Source organism: Triturus cristatus, chromosome 4_2 (assembly GCF_964204655.1).
Source record: "Triturus cristatus chromosome 4_2, aTriCri1.1, whole genome shotgun sequence".
In the NCBI taxonomy this organism is placed as follows: Eukaryota; Metazoa; Chordata; class Amphibia; order Caudata; family Salamandridae; genus Triturus; species Triturus cristatus.
The window spans coordinates 495,550,264-495,569,332 of record NC_140586.1 but is presented as its reverse complement, the minus strand read 5'-3'; the positions used below and the strand labels follow the sequence as shown (position 1 = coordinate 495,569,332).

Sequence of the window (19,069 nt, the reverse complement as noted above, 5' to 3'; positions counted from 1 at the left end):
TTCCAGCAAGCACAGAGGGTTAGGCCTGCATAGCTCCTGTGACCTTGTTGTGGTAGAGGCCTAGCCTGAACTGACCCCTGAAAACACTCGTCTGTGGTAAGCATAAACGAGGAAATATCAGTGCTTCAGTGAATCTTCAGCGAAGCTCGGGGTGTCACACTTTTCAGTTCCCAGAGTGATTATGTGCCTCATACTGCTGTTGCTTTATTTCTTAGCTATAATATATGCTCTTTGTGGTTACTCGACTTCAGTGTTGTGTCTCTTTCTTCCAGAATAGTCAACAATAGCATTACACTGTTAGCAGTCTACACCTCTTGACCCTTGTGGCTTGCTCAAGTCACCCCCATTGCAGTGGAGGGTGTAGTCTGGGTAAAGCTGCCCAGAAGGAATGAACTATTTGGCACCCAAATGTGGTCTACTGCTCTTTGCTCTCACAGAAAGGAAAAAGGTAAGAGAAGTTTATCTTTTCATACTGTGGTCCCTGTATGCCATTGTAGGACTCTAGGCTACAAAAATGATGCCCCTAAGGACATGCTTGTAATCAGTGCTGTGACGGTCACAAACGGGTCAGACTGTGTGGTCTACTAGAATGAGTTGGAAGAGCAGCAATGTTCAACTGAAACAGTTGAGACGGTTTTCAGTAGAGTCTGTAACAGGTGGGGCCCACCAGCAGTCATTTTTGGGGACATGCCCTTATTTTTCTGCATCAGCCATTTACTGAGAGAAAGATGGGGAAAATACACAAAGTGGAAAGATGGAGAAAGAAGGAAAAAAAGTCACTAAGGGAAAAAACAGGGGTCTGAAGAGATGAGATAAAGGGGCATGCAGTGTTTGGTAGTGGATTAAAGAGACTTGAGGTGGATTCAAGACTACTCATCCTTGGTATCTGGCACACCAACATTTATTAGCAATGGCCACAGGCTTCTGAGCAGAGCTTTCGGCACAGCCCCTCTTGCTTCTAGGAAGTACCCACTGAACCGTACACCCTGGGTCTTTAACTTTGCAGTAAATATGCTATGTATTACCTCCAGCTCAGCAAACGATCCTGTCTAATGAGAGAAAATGTCAAAGTGGTGCTCACTTCAGCAGAAGTACTTCTACTATTGCATTTTCATGGAGCAACAGTAAAACACAGGCATGCCACTGAAGGAAGCGAGGCATTCTTTGCTTCATGTTGATGTACGTTGCTCTTTTGTTAAGAAGGAATATGTGGAAGTCTTTGACTGATGGCAAGCTGGCATGAATTACCTGATAACAGGGAGAGCACACCTCTAAATTCTTATCTTGTTGACTTTTTGGGCACATCATGGGCACGCTATTAGGCAACTGGCTGGCTGATCTCAGGGCGAAAGTAATAACTTCTGGCCTGGTTGCAAACATTTCAGCATTACCAAAAGATGAGTTTAACTGTAAATGTATTACCCGAAACACACAAGCTCTATATTTAATTCCTGGTCAATGTTCTCTTTTAGTTTGTATATTTTGGGAAGTGTTGGTGGCAGTCATGATTCCTTCCATATGAGGCAGAAGAGGAGAATAAGAATGGAATATCTGAAACTAAGCACATGCGGAAAAGACTCAGAAAGGGTGATGATGAAGGGCATTAGATCAATTACTTTCACATGGTGAGGAATAATTGGCATTTGTAGGACATTCCTGAGTAGCACTGAGCCACGTCCTCTTTTTTTAAGTAAGGCCCCGCCGCACCCAACAGAAGGGCTTTTCTGGAACATGTGTTCCATGAATTAATATAGTGTTTTACTCTCCTCTCCTTACACACAGTCGTGTTAAAAACCTATCAAGAATCTGACGCAGCATCGCACTTAGACGATTTTCCTCTACTGCGTCAAGCACAATCTACCACCCAACAATTCATGGATCTCCCTGAAATGAGGGATGGAATCCATGCTAAATGCAACTGATGTTCAATGTTTTCTGTAGACCTCAGAGCGATAATGGTGCTGCACTTTGGGACTATCTTGTGGACACTGAGTGGATGCAATACAGCACAGTTGAGTGAAACTAAACTCTGGAAATACGCCTGTTTATCCTGAAAACGAATGCTACTGCAGGGATTTTCATAACTGTCTTTAGATCTGAGATCAATCAGTTGCATCTTTTGTTTTTATATGAAAGCTTCTTGTTTTGGAGGCTGTTGTGCCATATTTAGTTTTCTAAACTTGTTGAGCTCACACCTCAGTTAAGGTAGGCTATCGAGATGTGGGTCAACTTTCCTCGTGCTTATTTAAAACTTCTATGAAGTGTGGCTCTATTGGTGGCCGTGTTCACCAACCTCTCCATTTTTAACGGGGGAGCCAAAGTTTCTTTTAAAATCATCTACCCTTTCTTCTAGCCAGCAAGCGTGGATATTGATCATTTGTTGTAATTACATTCCTATCTGCTATCAACTTTCACTTATGGAAAGTTTTGTTAACTTCTTTATTTAACTAGTTGCGCCTAAGGACATGTCTCACAGCCGTAAGGCATTTCATTATTGTACCCTACAAAGAAATTTCCCTTTTTCGTTTGGAAAAGAAGTCTTACTTTGAATGACGGAGCAAATTTAATGAAACCTGAATGCTATCAGGGAATTTAGGATGGTTATGAGATTAGACAGCGTTATATGTCATTTCTAAAACATCTGGATTATCGCTAACTTCTGATGTCGCTTGAAAACCTGCCACACATTTTGATAAAGCACTTATGTCAACAAGCTCAACTCAATGCACTGTATTAATTCCCAAAGTAAATTCAGTGTCAAAATGATGCGCACAGTCAAATCTAAGTTTTGTCTAGTCGCAAAAACTCAGTGTAATTCCTTGTAAAGGTTTTTTTTTCAACTATATCAAATGCACCAGGTGAAGTAATGTGTGCCTTTAGGGGAGCACTGTAAACACACTGGATCATTTCGAGAAAAAATGCTATTTGCCTAATTAAATCTGACATTCAGTAGAGGAATAGCTTCCTGCGTTGAATACATGACCTTGCTAGAAAAATATTCATAAACAAAGTAATCTGACATGTCAAGTGTGCCAAGAGATTCTCTGGCTTTTATGTCTGCAGTCAGTTATGGAGAGTATTGGCTGAATCACTTTTTCAGCAATGTGAACATTTGAAATTTGCAAGACTGGAGGGTTCTCTATCTACCTTACTTTACCATGCCAAAATGTAGGCGGATTTGAGAGAGTGAAATGGTAGGCTGATAAAAAAGCAAGGACCACATTTTTCGAGTACAAAAAAAGTTAACAGTACCACATGTTTTAGGCTTTTACTCTTGGGAATCCCTTTCCTATCTCCTCAAGAGGTGGTGGAGCATCAAGAAAGTATTAGATCCCTTCTGTCCTGATGTGTGAAATCTGGAGTGTCAGAGAGATTAAATACACCTGAGACAAGTGAGTCGTATTAGGCTGACTTTGTGAAGGTGCTTCATCGGAAAATGATAATGTCTTCTTCAGGTCCCCTAAAGTGAAGACTGCATGGCCCCGTAAACCAGTTCGAAAAACATTTGTAATACTTAGAAAACAAAATGTGATGAGTTTTACGTCAACGGACATCTGTATTAATGCGGAAGACGAAATGTTTTGCAAAGATCTGTTTCGATGAAGATCCGTCTAATTTTTAAACAGGATGTGTTAATGAAACGTAGTCTAGTATCTATTAGGAAGCAAATTCCTGGGAATTACCAAATCTATTCATTCAGTTTAAAGGGAAAAGGAGACGAGGATTCTTTCATTTAAAAAATGTAAAAGCGATAGGGATGTGTGTAACTGGGCTCAAGCGTTAAGCACTCTACCTCTGAAACAAGCTTAGCAGCTGAGCCATTTATGGTCAGTGGGTACAGAAAGCATGGTGTTTAGAAGGCGAGAGCGCCTAGCTCAGAGGACCTTGCCTTCCTTTTAAATCAATAACACTTCAAGTTTCTATATTTTGGAAACATGGTCTTGTAACAGAGGTGGTAAGGGTTGGGCTACACAAGCCTGAAACTAACTGGTGACCGAGGACTGACTAGTATGGGACTCAACCAAGGCGATAATGAACAGCAAGAGAGATTTGTTGACACAGGGTACCAACAGCCATAACGGTGTGGAAGGTCACGCATGCTGCAGCACCTTTGTAAAAAAAAAAGTAGGCATGTCCAAAATATAGAGTAGTGTCAACGCCGACAGCACCCATGCCTGAGGAAGACCACCAAAGCTCCTAATATAAAAGGGTTTAATAGTGTCACTTGGCTTGTAGACCATGTGCAATTATGTGAGTCAAGGATGTGTCATGCAAACCTTGCTACAAACCAACAGAGTGCTATATGAGCTGTATGAAGCAACAGAGTCATATGGCCATCAGGAAGATGGGAGGGAGCGTCTGTGTTGGGCCCGCGGCAAGAAGAGAGAAATGCAGCTGGGAGCCGCTGAGGGGCATAGAGAGGAACGAAAAGCGATTGGATGAAGGCGGAGGTTGAGAGCGATGGATTTCTCAGAATACAGTAGTGAGGAGGTTATAGAACGTACCATTGAGATTAAAGCTTAATTTGCAGGTTCCTGGTTTTAATCCCAGCGAGTCTCCTGAGCCTGGAATAGACATGGAGTTGATCATCAGAATTATTTACAGACTGCTGCAAAACGTCACAACTGTCATAGTAAGCACTAAATGAAAGGAGGATTGGCAAAGCCAATAGGCTTTGGCTCATAGAAGATCGAGCTTTTGGCTTTGCCACTGCTTTTTAGACTGACAGAGTAGAACGCATGGCCCCTCAAAGATAGCCGCCGAGGCTTGTACATGCATCAAAATACATGCGTGGTGAAGGAGGTATGCACACATGCGCCATGACTCCTGGTGGTAATCTTGTTAGTTTTAGTTTACCATCGTTTTTGGTAAATCGCAATAGTGCTCTATCTTGTTTCTGTGGGTTGCGAAGGCCCGGAATCAGTTAATTAACTTAAAACATTTGTCATAGCCCGAATCAATGTGGGAGATTGTATCTCCATGCCTCTGACATCTGCAAGCCATGAGCTTGAATTTGAGCAAAGATAACTGACTTTCATCCTTTTGTGGTTGGTAAATTGAGTACCATTTAAATGGGTAATCAGAACATTTATTATGTAAGGACCGGGCTTGAATACAGCAGCCGCGCGCTTTGATTAGATTCTGACTTTTCTTGACACTCCAGTCTCAGTGTTAGCAGCACTTCAGCTTATTGGGGAATGTAACACAAGCCCTGGCCGTAGCTAAGGACAGCTTGAAGTCAAACCAGCCAATTTCGTCGCCTGCATACACGAACTATGCTGACAGAAATATATTTAAACTGCGTGGGCTCAGCTTCCAATTAAATGAAAGTGGGCAGACTTACCTTTTCACCTGGGCCGCCTGGCGGTCCAATTTCTCCGGGCAAACCAAGGGGTCCCTACATAAAAACACAAGGGAATAGTTAGTTATTAGCACCATGCTGTGAAAAATATAATATTTTGCTAGATGGTTTTATACAACCCAAGCATATCACATGCCACAATATCCTCAAACATAGTTCCATGGGCACTGAAGGGTAGCTTATATTTGCTTCTTGGAATCTATTGAATTTGAAAGGCTGCCAATCGGTGGATAAAGCTGGTACTCAGAGGCATGAACCCCATCATTACGATAGTGGGTAAAAGTGCTGCCATTGGTTGGTCCAAGAACCTGTCAAAGCTGTTCTAATTTCAGGGGTATGATCAGGTACCTGATCTATCTTTAGAGAGCAACAGGTAAAGCTGCAGCATCAGCGCTAACTCTTCTTGGTCCAGATAGCCAGAGGGCTGGATGGGGAAATCAATGACAACCGAAAACAATAAGGATTACAAATACTGTAAGTAGATATACTCTAAACAGAGGTGCAGCTGGCTTTGTTACTAGCACCAGGGAAGAGATTACAAATCAAGCAGCTGAGGGGAGTAGTTGAACGCAAGAACAACCTGACAAGTGATCATGAAGATTGCAAAGTTCAAAGAAACAAATAGATATAAAAACTTTGGCAAGTGAGCACAGGCCACGCCCTTCAGCTCATGCATTAGAAACCCCGTGTTTCATCCCATTGGCAGCAACAACGACTATCAGTCATGACTCACAGCTTTTGCTATAGGCCCACGGGCGCACCCTGCTGCTCTAATCACCAGCCGCCACTGGAACCAGCCAAGAATCAGCCTAGTTAGTATGGGGTCTGAATTATTTTCCATACTCACTCAAGAAATGTAACATTCGGGAGACATCTGTGCTGGGATCACTCAAGAACATCAAAGTATTACCATTGTACTAAAGTGTATGTGTGCTATCCCTATCCGTAGTCCCCTTTGTGCCATTTGCTGTCTCAGCATGAAGGCCAGGGGTTTAAACACCAAGGTGGACAAAGCATTGATAGTGGGCATCCCTAGCAGGTGCCTCGCTCTCGTATTCATTTTTTCTTTTTAAATATCTTTATTGCATTTCTTTTTTTCTTTGGTTATACAGACTTGTAAAGGTTATTCAGAATTGAATTGAGTCATATATGGACATACAGTGCTAAACGGTACATATGGTTGGGGTTCGCAATACAGTTACAAATGCAAGGTACATTAATATCTTTCTGCATACATCATTGTGAAGAGAACAATTGCGCACCATGTCCTGTGCATCCCATGTCACTTCTGTAGTCACGGGTAGTGTTGCCTATGTGACACACAGTCGTTAAAAGCACGGCTGTATCCAGTTACAGCAGTCAATGCTCGGTTGTACATTACATTGGGGCGGCTCGTAAAGGGTCGCCTCCTCCTGCAACCAAGGGGTCTATGGATTGTGCTAGTAAGATATGTGAATTCTAGTCTATCAAACTCTCGCTCCCGTATTCATGTTTCTGATCTGATCCCCCCTGTTCTAACTTGTTCAATCCACAATTGACTTGTTTACTTACTGAGCTTTTCTGCTTTATACCTGATCTTTCTTTTACGAACAGCAAACTTGAGTTTCTTACCACTAGAAATGAGGTAGGAGGAGAGACTGGTGCAAAGGCCCAGGCAAAAGGAATTATTAGGGTGTCAATGATCGTTATATATAGATATAGATATATATATCTATATATACACACACACATATATACACACACATATATATATATATATATATATATATACATATATATGTACATATATATATACACGCACATACATATACACATATATATATTTTTTGGGGGGGGGCCAGTTTTATATAGCGTGAACTCGACCTGCAGGTATTGGAGCGCTTTACTATTGCACCCGTTACATTCCACAAGGACACGTTCATTATTTGTAGGCACAGGGACATAAGTGATTTGCCCAGAATAACAGGAGGTTGAGCCGACGCAGAGATGCGAACCTTGTTGACCGGCTCCAAAGTGGGCAGCTCTGGCCATTACTCCATATCCTCTCCCACAATACTGATTGTGCTGTAATGTCAATTTACTAAATTCTTTTCCAGCCAATTTACCACCCGTCTATGGAACACTTTGCTCTGCAGCCCTGAAGAAGGGTGTTCTGTATGCAAGACAGACAACAATTGTACAGCACAAAAATGAAGCCAACTGACTGAATCCAGTTGGGTTATCCGTAACTGGAGGCCTGTACATGCAAATATAAAGCAAACATCCAAGAGAAGTGCCACTGTCAGGTTTCAGTGGGCAGGCAGCTGGACTACTGATTTTTAAATCAAGACAACTAATTAAAAGTTTAGTGCAGCGTAGAACCCTGAGAATGATACATTTGGATAAGGTTTCAGTACACAGATTAGGGTCATGAGTTCGGATACTGTCTCAGACATTTCACAAAACAAGTCATTTTGGGCAAATCACTCGACTGGATACTATCTTGTTACTCAAATAATATTGAAGGACTGATAAATATAGATGGGTACTAACAAATATTCTGCAAAATGGCAGTTCATTGGAGACTGCTGAATTATGCAAAATACTGTATATCCACATTAACCACTAACCACACTCCTGAAAGCACAGATGTAGTAGTAGGTCAGTCAAAATACCTTAATCAGTTGATTAAAACTATAAAAGTACATACAATAAAATCGAAAGTATACTTAAAATCATTCCACTAAAAACATGGGCACAAAGACACGAACATCCAATGATCTCATAAGCTGTTAAGAACCATGTACTGTCTCCTAAGGGCCAGTGAGGGGGGAACAAAAAGCCACTTTTCTTAGTTATTTCCTCCAGGAATTACTTCTTTGATGGTAATTGCAACTGGACTTGTTATCACAGTCACAACTAGCATCTGCATTACTAGCTACAACCTTTAAAGGTATACTTGACTTAAATATTCGCGGGAAAGTAGCAGTAAGTTCTATTTGTCGATGCCAAACACCATTTGAAGCACAATACATTATTTTATTTTCACAATGTAAAGCCAAATGACAAATTAAAGAACAATGAATGGGTTTGTAATCATATTGTAAAGAAAAATAACAACTTTACAATCAGCCAAAAAAATGAGTTTTAAACAACATATTAGGCAAGGAAATATGTGCAAACCGTAAATAGTGCTATGAGAACAGTACCGTCTTAACCTTAGGAAATACAATTGAATGTGTTCTGCTGTACATATTAGTTATCACAATGACACAAAATACAACATTTTAATGAATATTATTTTAGAAAAAATGTTTTGCTGGATGTGTACAGCAAATATACTATTTTTCAAAGTGAATGTCAGTCCATTTCCGACTATCCCATGCTTAGCAAATGTAATCAAATCAATTCTCAGTTAAAAGTTTCAATTAGGTGCACAAACAAATTTGCAGATCAGGTTCATGGACTGAAAATCTTTGGTCATCTGAGCCAATTGATCAAAGAACTACAGATTTTCTCCAACACTAGGTCGAGATGCAAAGACAAGAACATGAGTGTTCCCAGGGGACATGTGGGAGCAATTGGACATGCAGTCACCACAAACAAATTGTCAGTCTGTAAGTATTACAACCATTCCAAACACTCTATCCACTCCATTTAGGCACACAAACGCCAAACAAAAGCCATAGGCATGTGAATACATGGGGCAGAAAAGCTTGCCAAATCTCCCCTTTTTTCCAGATCTTGTAAGGAAGGGCTTCGCCATAGGGAATAATACATTCAGTAAGGAATCATTCTCAAAGTGTTTTTAAAGAGAAGAGGTGAGGCTATGTTTTGCACAAGTTCCCCTGAGTGTATGTGTGAATTTGGGGAATATCAGCTGTTCATTCAAATTGTAGGAATAAACTATGTAGGGTAGAATTCAAGCTTGAGTACGTTTCACAGTGAATCCGACTTAACATCTCTTTAAAGATCACTTTACAAAATACCACTTATTTTGAAAAACTGTACAAATTATTTTATACAACTCAACTAATTTGCCTAGCCGCGGAGGATGGAGCATTCTTGCACCAACAACCACTAGAAGACTGCTCAGACTCCCAAGAGAATATTTTACTTAATTTTTATTGTGAAATCTTTCTCGTATACTACTTCCCGGAGACCTCTAAATAATTTTGCTGAGTGCAGTTCACATTTCTTTTAAAGACAAAATTGTATCTTGATTAACAAATGGAAAGAATGAAGGCCTGGGGGCAGTGAGCATGTCTGTATATGGACTTGGGCATCCGAGGAGCAGCTCAGAGCGGCCTGATGGAAATACTTTGCAAATTGTTCACAATAATCACCTGGAAAAAATGGAAACAAGGCTAATGAAAGGAAACGACCCAGCAGTTTCTAGCCATTCCTCCTGGGCCGGGCCCTAGCCTCCTTCCACGGTGCAAGCTATTGATCTCTCATACTGTCCTAATTCTATCCCTATTAAAATCCATGTATAACTGTTTTATAGGAGTTGCTCTCCCAGCCCGAAGGCATTTGTTCCCTTTGAACTTGTTCCAGAATTGTTTGTGAGGGGAGCTGAGGACCTGAAAGGCAGCCAGCACTGAAAAGAACTTAAAAGACGAGATACAAAAAGAGCAATTCCTCAATACGAGCCGCTTGCAGAAAGGTATTCTACACAAAAAAAAATGGAAATCATCAAGCAGATGAACAGAAGATAAAATAATACCTAGTGGCTCAGACCCTTGTTGGGTGTACTCTTGTGGAAGGTATGTGGTGCCACAAAAGATGTGGTGGTTAATGACGGTTTGTTATCCTCAAATCTAACATCCTACAGTCTACTTTAATTTTTTTACTGCAATAACGCAATTCCTTTAGAAATATATATATATATTCACTGAAAAAACCATAGGTTTCACACACGTTATAGTTAGGAATTAGCATTTAAAAAACCTTGCAAATTCACTGAAAAAACCATAGGTTTCACACAAGTTATAGTTAGCTGTACATTTCACTCGTAAAAAACCAATGAAATTCCACGTTATAGTTAGTGCAGGCAACTATAACTCACGCGACCGCAATCCTCTGCTAATGACATATGTGTCTTTATGAAAAAAAAATATTTGTAATATATGTATAGCTAAAATTTAATGGAAGAAGACATGGGCAAATAAGTGTCTAAATACAGTATTAGCATCAGCAGAGGATTGCGGTCGCGTGAGTTATAGTTGCCTGCACTAACTATAACGTGGAATTTCATTGGTTTTTTACGAGTGAAATGTACAGCTAACTATAACTTGTGTGAAACCTTTGGTTTTTTCAGTGAATTTGCAAGGTTTTTTAAATGCTAATTCCTAACTATAACGTGTGTGAAACCTATGGTTTTTTCAGTGAATTTGTACGGTTTTTTAAATGCTAAGTTACTTTACGCCGTTCGTGCCGTGCGCGCCCACTTCACGCAGTTCGTTCCGTGCGCGCACCGTGCGCGCACAGTGAGCACGCGGTGCCCTTCGCGCACCGCGCGCCCACTTAACGCAGTTAGTGCTGTGCACGCACGGTGGGCACGCGGTGCGCTACGCGCACCGCGTGCCCACGTTACGCTGGATGGGCCATGTACACACGATGCCCTTCGCGCACCGTCCGCACACGGAGGACATATTATGCGCTTCGTTGTGAAAGGTTTTGTATTAAATGTTCATAATGCTAATATCCCATGCGCAAAAGGTGCCCTGCGGGCACCGTTTGCACACGGGGGGGGGGGTAATATGGATTTTTTTTTTTTTAATTTATTTTTTACCGTACGCGTACGGTAAGCGTTTTCGGCGTTTTTTCAAAAACAAAATTTTTTATTTTTTGGCCTTGGATGGCCTTCTGGCACCCCATAAACAAGGCTAGGTGATTAGGAGCTGTCTAGCCTGCCCCCTTTTAATGATATCCAACTTTGTTTTTCATCCCCCCCTCAGAGTGCGAGAGAGAAAATGGCGGCCGACACTTCCTGGTTTCGACCGATTCGAATGTTTACTAAGATCTAACAGCCAATCAGAATCGCGCTCGCGCACGGCACCGTACGCGTACGGTAAGCTTACGGTGCGCGCTCGGAGCGCGATTACAGATATATATATTGATTTAAATGCTATTTTCTCAGGAACTACTGAACAGATTTACACCAGACCTACAAAAGGCACTTCCTTGATGTGAGGACTACCTCTCTGCCAAATTACAAGTAATACTGTTCAGCCGTTCGGGCTGTAGCTGTGTCTAAAGGTCCTATGGAAAAATGCATGGGGAAAACGCGTTTTGGGACCCCCTTTTTTCTCAGCCCCCGCTTGACGAATCCCCCCCGAGACTTTCAGGGTAGGAGCGGAGCGTAGCGCCCCATTAGTTTTGAAAATTTCGCGAGGATTCGTCGACCGGCGCCAAAGTTATTCCAAATAGAATGTTGCGGATTTCCTATGGAAACAGGGTCCTAACTATAACTACCTACTGGCGACCGCCAGTAGGTAATATATATATATATATATATATCTATATTTAATTAGGTATACTTGCTGTGTACTATTAACATGAAGAAATCGTGATTGAACTCACCCTAGTAAAAAGGCAACCAACGTAACAACCACAGTAGGTACTCTGGAGGAGCAGGAATCACGGCTCTTTGTGGAACAATCTGGCAGCCATGGTTTTGGTGAGTGCTTCAGTCTGATTTAGGCACACTTGGATTCCCAATGAGCTGCAAAACATTGTTGCGAGGGTGTAGTCCGCTTACGACAACAAAACATTTTTTAAAGCCAAGACATGACCCTGTGGAGGACGTTTTTGGGTGGCTAGGACAGCCTGCCCATTGGTTGATACTTTTAGAGGTCAAATGCTTGAACACCTCAACTGCAGACCATTCTCTGGAAATGCATCTTTATTAGAGAAAAACGTCAGCCATTCTTGAAAAGATTGGAAACATGCTTTCACATGAGGATACTGCCACCTCTATTCGAGAACCGCGTCACAAATCCACTAACAATGTGGCATGATACTAGTGTATACATTGAAGGCCAGCTAGGGAGATACATGGGGGATTTAAGGTGTTTTGAGGTAATTTGAGAAAGGTCTATATATCGCCATGTACCTCAATTCAGAGACTGTCCCCCCCAGCTGAGTCTGGAATCCAGTGATGCCATGTCCAGAGACAAACATGTCCACATATGGATGGGAACTATCAGGGGGCAGAAGGAAGACTCAGAATGATGATCCGTGTTCTCTAGTATCTTGTTAAAAAAAGGGGCCGACAACATAAAGATGTGAACACATGTAGAATATTAAAAAAGTTGCGGGAAACTGCATAGTAGCCTTATGAGGAGTGGTCAGAGTTGACGGAACAAACATGGTGTAGCTGACATTTTGGAGGGATTGGATAAAGCTTTCTGCGATATAAATTAATCTGTCAAGCTGCAGAGGACATGCAGAGCTTGATTGCTCAGGCGGCTCCTGTCATTTCAAGAGTCCTGTCCACTATACTGCATCGTTCTGCTGCAGAATGGATGATCTGGGCCCCAACGTGACATGGAAAATGGGCTCCTTATCGCTCTTTTGGGTAGCGAAAACAGTAATAATTAAAGTTCAGAGGGCACTTCGTAGCCCTCAATGGCACTGCACCTGCTGCACCATTCATAGCTACACCCCATACTGAGAGTAAGGGATTCACTACATATCAAGCAAGTCATACACCCAGAAGACAATCCCTGTCAAAAATAAATAGTAGACTGTAGAGAAGGAAGCTTTTCCTGGAGAGTTGGAGGCAGCATTTTTACATGCAAAAGAATCCACATGCAATGCTAGATACAGCATCTCACAGTTCAACATATTATACCAATCATTTTTGATGCGTAAGATGCTTTAGAAAATAGAGTGATGCGGGGCTTCGCTTGACCCAGATGATTGACCATCATGGTAATGTTTATTCACAAGATGTGGGAAAGTCCTTTAAAACTGGCAACAGATTGATTCACCATTTATACAAATCTACCCCTCAGCCTTCCACCAAAGACCTGCCTCACAGCGCCTTTCAACATCAGAAACAAGATATGCAAAAAAATGGCAAAACTGGCATTAGCACTGGGTGCAAGAAGGACAGACACTAGATGGCTCAGGGCTGAAGCTCCCACAACGGACAGCCGGCTTTGGGATGTTGATGAAAGGTCACAGGCAGAGAAAATGCATAAGATAGAGGTCCATATGACTGATTAACTGGGTGAAGACCTAATGGATTTAAGTGTTTGTCCAAGATTTGCTGTGCCCACCTATCTCGATGCTCCAAAAGACTATCCAAAGTCTATTCATAGGCTCAGAAAGAGTAGAGCAGCTGAGGTAACTCTAGGTACCATATTTGGACAAGACATTTAAACACAGCTGTTGCTCCTTATTGTCACTTCTCATCTCTGCTTTGCATCACTGTAATCCTGGAAACTTGTGCACAGGGCCTTCTTTTTGATATTCTGGTAATCTCAGACTCCATGTTTACACACCTCCATTACAGGATCCAATGCTTTGATATGAGTTATGTTATGTTATGCAGATTATTAGAGTGCACTATCATCAGGGAGAGTATTCTGGCATTGAGCAGTTGTGAGTCTAGGAGTCTTTAGGGCTTAGTGGTATACTCAAAAAGCCCGGTCTTCAGCTTGTTGCAGGATTCGAAAAGTGAGCAGGAGACACTTGAGTGTAGTGGCAGGTCGTTCCATGCTTTAGGAGTAGTGTAGGAGAACAGTTGACCACCAGATGGTGGGATTTGTGCAACTAGGAGTTCAGACGAGCGAAGGTTTGTGAAAGCAGATGTGATTGTTGAGGTATGCTCGGCCAGTGTTATATAGTACCTTGAAAGTGTGGGTGAGGAGTGTGAATTGTATTCATTTATGAATCAGCAGCCGGTGGAACACCTTCAGGTGTGGTGTGATAGTAGTGCGGCATGAGAGGTTTAGAGTGATTCTGGCTGCCGAGTTCTGAATGGTAAACAGCTTTCAGGGAAGTTTTTTCTTGATACCAGCATAGAGGGCGTTCTCATAGTCCACCTTGCTTGTGACCAGGTCGTTTGTGACTGTTTTCAGGTGCTGATTGAGAGCCATTTTAAAATTTTCCTCAGCATCTTCAGGGTTTGAATCATGAGTCAGTGACAGCTTTGACTTGAGTGGTCATCTCAAGTGTGCTGTTGATGATGATCCAGAGGCTCTGGGTGTGTGTTGGTCCTAGCTCTATTGGCCACCAGGGGGAGTCCCACAGTGATGTGCTCTTCCTAGAGATCAAGATTTTGATCTCGTCGGTGCTCACCTTTAGACATTTGGTCATCATCCAGTGGTAGATTTTAGTCATGCAAGTTGGAACTTGATCCTGGTACTGGATGTCTTGTCTGTAAGAGAGAGAATGAGTTATGTGTCATCAGTGTAGGAGAGGACGTTGATATAGTGAGAGCAGATAATGCCAGCTAGAGAGGTCACGCATGCGTTGAAAAGGGTCGGGCTCAGGGAGGATCCATGCAGTACACTGCAGATGAGGTTGTAGGAGTCCGAGGTCTATGATACCAGGCTGACTGACTTGGTACTTCCAGTCAGCAAGGAGCAAATCCATCGGAGTGGTGTCCGTGCATTCCGACGTTGTGTAAGCACTGGATTAGAATGGTGTTGGAGACTGTCAAATGCTGCGGAGAAGCACAGGAGGAATAGAGCCGCCATGTCTCCTCCGTACAGAGTCATTCAGATGACATCTGTGGCAGTGATGAGGACAGTTTCCATGCTGTGGTTGGGTCTGAAACCAGACTGACTGGTGTCAAGTAGTTGGTGGTCGTTGAGGTATTCAGTGACGTGTCTGTTGATGAGTTTCTCCAAGACCTTGGCCAGGAATAGTAGTATGTAGCTAGGTCTGTAGTTGGCGACCATTGAGGGGTCTGCAGAGGATTTATTCAGCAACAGGAGGTCAGTTGCATGTTTCCAAGTATTTGAGAGGGTCACAGAAGAGGTGGAGGCATTCAGAATGGGAGTGAGCATGGCACTGATGGGTTGCAATCAACAGGAGTAGGCATGGTGGGGGCAGACATCCATGGGGCCCCAATGTGGATAGACTTCAGGTAGTGGCAGTTTCTTCTGGGGTGATGATGGGCCATATGTTAGCATTGTTTTTTAAAAATAATATTGGGAGGCATTGAGCAAGGTCTGTCGGGTAGGACTGCAGAATGAAGTTGATAATTATTGCGGTGATTTTGTTGCTGAGGAATTGAGAGAAATTGTTGTAGAGGTCATGTGAGTTGGTGATCAAGTTAGAGGTGGCCGATGGTTAGGTGAAAGGTTTTACAATGGTGTTCTTGTGGATGATGGCCTCTGGGCTTGTGAAGTCTGTCTTGCTTGGTAAACCTGTAGCCAGGGAAGTGAGGAGGGAGGAGATTGCTGTGGCAATGTCAGGTGCGGAAGCAGGGTTCAGCCATGTTTGCAGAGTGCCCCATTATGCTTGAAAAGCTACCTTTACCATGGTTCTGTTTATCAGATACTTGTGCAACCCTATCGCTGTATTGTTCTTCCATTACATATACTGATAAAATGTGTTCTGAAAAACGTTTCCGGAGTAGTTTTAAAACAAAGTGCAACAAATCAATGGCAATGAAAAAATACAACCTTTCTTTTCTACCCCATTTTGCAAGACATGCAAAAATTGTAAACTAAATACAAAATTAGGTTTTAGTTTAAAAATGGATAGAAGTTAGCTATGTTGGCTGAAAAAACAGTATACGTTAATCGTGGGTGTCCGCGTAAATGGAATAAAGTATGGGGGCATGGAATGCATTTAGGGGATACATCTGTGAACCTCCTGGGGAACTGTCGGAGGGGGGGTCAGGGACCGAGTCGGACGAGGAGGTATAGAATCAACGTATGTAATATCACTATATGTTGTAGTTTTTCAAGCTAAATTTTATGAAGGAATGTAACGATAATCACCGATGGAATGCACTTCAACTGTGTGTCTAAGGTACGAAATATGTTAAATTTTGACTGTATTAATAAGAAAGAAAAAAAAAAATATATATATATATATAAATGGATAGAAGTGTTTTTTTTGGCATCAAATGTTGATTGTGTCCCCAGCATGATAATTCTGTCAGATCTCTCAAGCATGAGGAGATTCTAAGGGACTACCATTCATCCACCCATGGAATGATGCCGAAGAGCATTTGTTTGCGGCAGGAGGGCAGTGAGCATGAGTGGGCTTACTATACTCAGAGTTCTGCTGGTAAACAAGGCACGTGTATTTGTATTATTTTCTGCAATCATTCTGCTTGAGCACCCAGCAGCAAACTTACCTCCTGTCAAAGGAGAAGGTAAATATTGCATTATATGAAATGTAATGGCAACATCTTTAGTGAGAAACTAAATAATTCAGAGTTAATAAATTACTGAACAACTTTGACGATCATCACAAGCACAGATGTATCCATTGAAAGACTTTTCCAATGAACATTGGCTCTAAAGCCAACTTCTACTTCTGACACATCTTTTGTAAGCTTTTAGTTGCTGCCAAGACACATACATGTTAATCATTATGAACTGGGCTGTATATTGAAAATGTTGCATACAAGCAGTGGTACAAAACCATAACAGAACACACTAACAGGCATATGATTTGTAGAGCCATGCAGTTTACCTTAGTGGTCACTAGTTTTGTACTACAGTGTCATGATATGTATTGATGTATACCAATATTTTGTAAACCTATTTTAATTTACTGCCCATCTGTTATCACTAGGAACATTTTATGCATTCTTCCTGTGCGTTTTGCCTGTGGAACTGGAGAGGTCTTTTCATTGGCGATAAAATACTGATTGAAGGGATATGTTCCAAATATTTAGAAGCAGGTTAAACTATTCCTACAGTTTGTTGAATTTGTAGAGATTGGATTCTTCACACTGCACTTCAAGAGTGGATTACACTCTTCTGACATGTTTTGAGATATGCTAACATTGTGAACGTCTTCATCCTTGTTCAGAATTGATCATCCAGTCAATTGATTATTTTATAATGACATGCTTTGCATATGAGAAACGTTTTGAGTGCACATTTTCAATGCAAAAGGAACTTCCAATGTAATATACAATTTCAAAAATTGAAAATGATGAGGTGAAGTGAACCCTAATTAAGAATGATGAAGAATGTTGGGGAAGAGTGATGAGCAAAAGCAGCTTCTGCATAACCAGTCAGCAAGCAAATTAATGTGTTTTGATATTAACAATGATGCTAGTTGCTCATTTCTCTTGCGGGGGTCATCAGTGATAAAACGTACTGTGACATCTGTGATGTAGCTTATAATATGGAAACACAACAAAGCAAAGCTTTATTCGTGAATATTTTTTTTAAAGATATAATTAGTCATTACTGCAGCATTTTCATTTTATTACTAATGCTTTAATATCTCCTAAACTCCAAGGCGTAAACACAGTGCTTACGCAATTCTACTACAAACCATGTGGAAAATGAAAATGCATTGCTACTTTAGAATTTATGTAATGATCAGCAAAAGATCTGTAAAATATGCAAACTTTTTTGGATGGACATAGTTTTAAATAGGGTCTTATTAAATAACCACAGGCAAGTTACAAGAGGGCTCACCATAGGGAAAACGGACAAGCATGTCCTGAATTGCACTTTCCTTGACTACTTATCCATCATAATTTTCTGATAAATGGGGGTATACCCATCAATTACCCTCCTATTACCTGGGTAAGGAAAACACAATATAAGCAAAAGTGGTATGGAGGAAAAAATAAAAAACAGTATTTTTCGAAAAAGGACACTTTTAATTATCCTTTCATATGTGTATAAATTCACATCTCATTTTCTTCATTTTTTGCTGAGCATATACAAAAAACATATATTTACAAAAACAAAGACAAAACTTCTGTACATTTAACGAAACTCCGCTACTGTCCTAGACAATGATTTTCAATTATGGATCCACCTTTCAATAGTGTGGAAAACCCAGAGGGCATATACATTGCATAAGGAAGTCAATATCTCTACAGATTCAAAAGCAATGCAAAGTTGTAAAATCCCCGTATACTCCAATTTTTTGGTCCCTCTGTGAAACCAAAGTGTCGACGCGGATGCATTTCAGCCAATTAATTCCTTTTGGCCTCTTCAGGACAAAGAAACGTAGCGAGAGAGTTTGCACCAACAGATGCGGGATAGAGACCAAGGAGAGGGGAGAGTAGTAAGCGAGCAACCATGCCGGATGAATTCTTTGGAACCCTAAAATACGAACAAGGGGACCCAGCTTTATAGCATATAAGATTGCTGCTGTTTCTTTGTCCTGAAGAGGCCAAAAGGAATTAATTGGCTGAAACGCGTCCGGTTTGTATATGCCCTATGGGTTTTCCACACTATTGAAATGTGGATCCATAATTGAAAATCATTGTCTAGGACAGTAGCGGAGTTTCGTTAAATGTACAGACGTTTTGTCTTTGTTTTTGTAAATATATGTTTTTTGTATATGCTCAGCAAAAAATGAAGAAAATGAGATGTGAATTTATACACATATGAAAGGATAATTAAAAGTGTCCTTTTTCAAAAAATACTGTTTTTTATTTTTTCCTCCATACCACTTTTGCTTATATTGTACTTATCCATCATAAGCATATCACCAGCAGTCAGGGTTAAAAAGGTATGTTTAATTTATGATTACAAAGTATGATCTACCTCTATGTGT

At 41.2% G+C, this 19,069-nt stretch overlaps 1 protein-coding gene across 1 annotated transcript in view; it reads right to left on the bottom strand.

The window, feature by feature from the left end:
- COL24A1 (collagen type XXIV alpha 1 chain) overlaps positions 1-19,069 on the bottom strand; it is an 826,732-nt gene that overhangs the window by 270,235 nt on the left and 537,428 nt on the right. Inside the window, exon 25 of the mRNA XM_085602067.1 lies at positions 5,345-5,398. Coding sequence (XP_085458193.1) covers positions 5,345-5,398 — 54 coding nt within the window. The remainder of the gene's footprint in view (positions 1-5,344; positions 5,399-19,069) is intronic.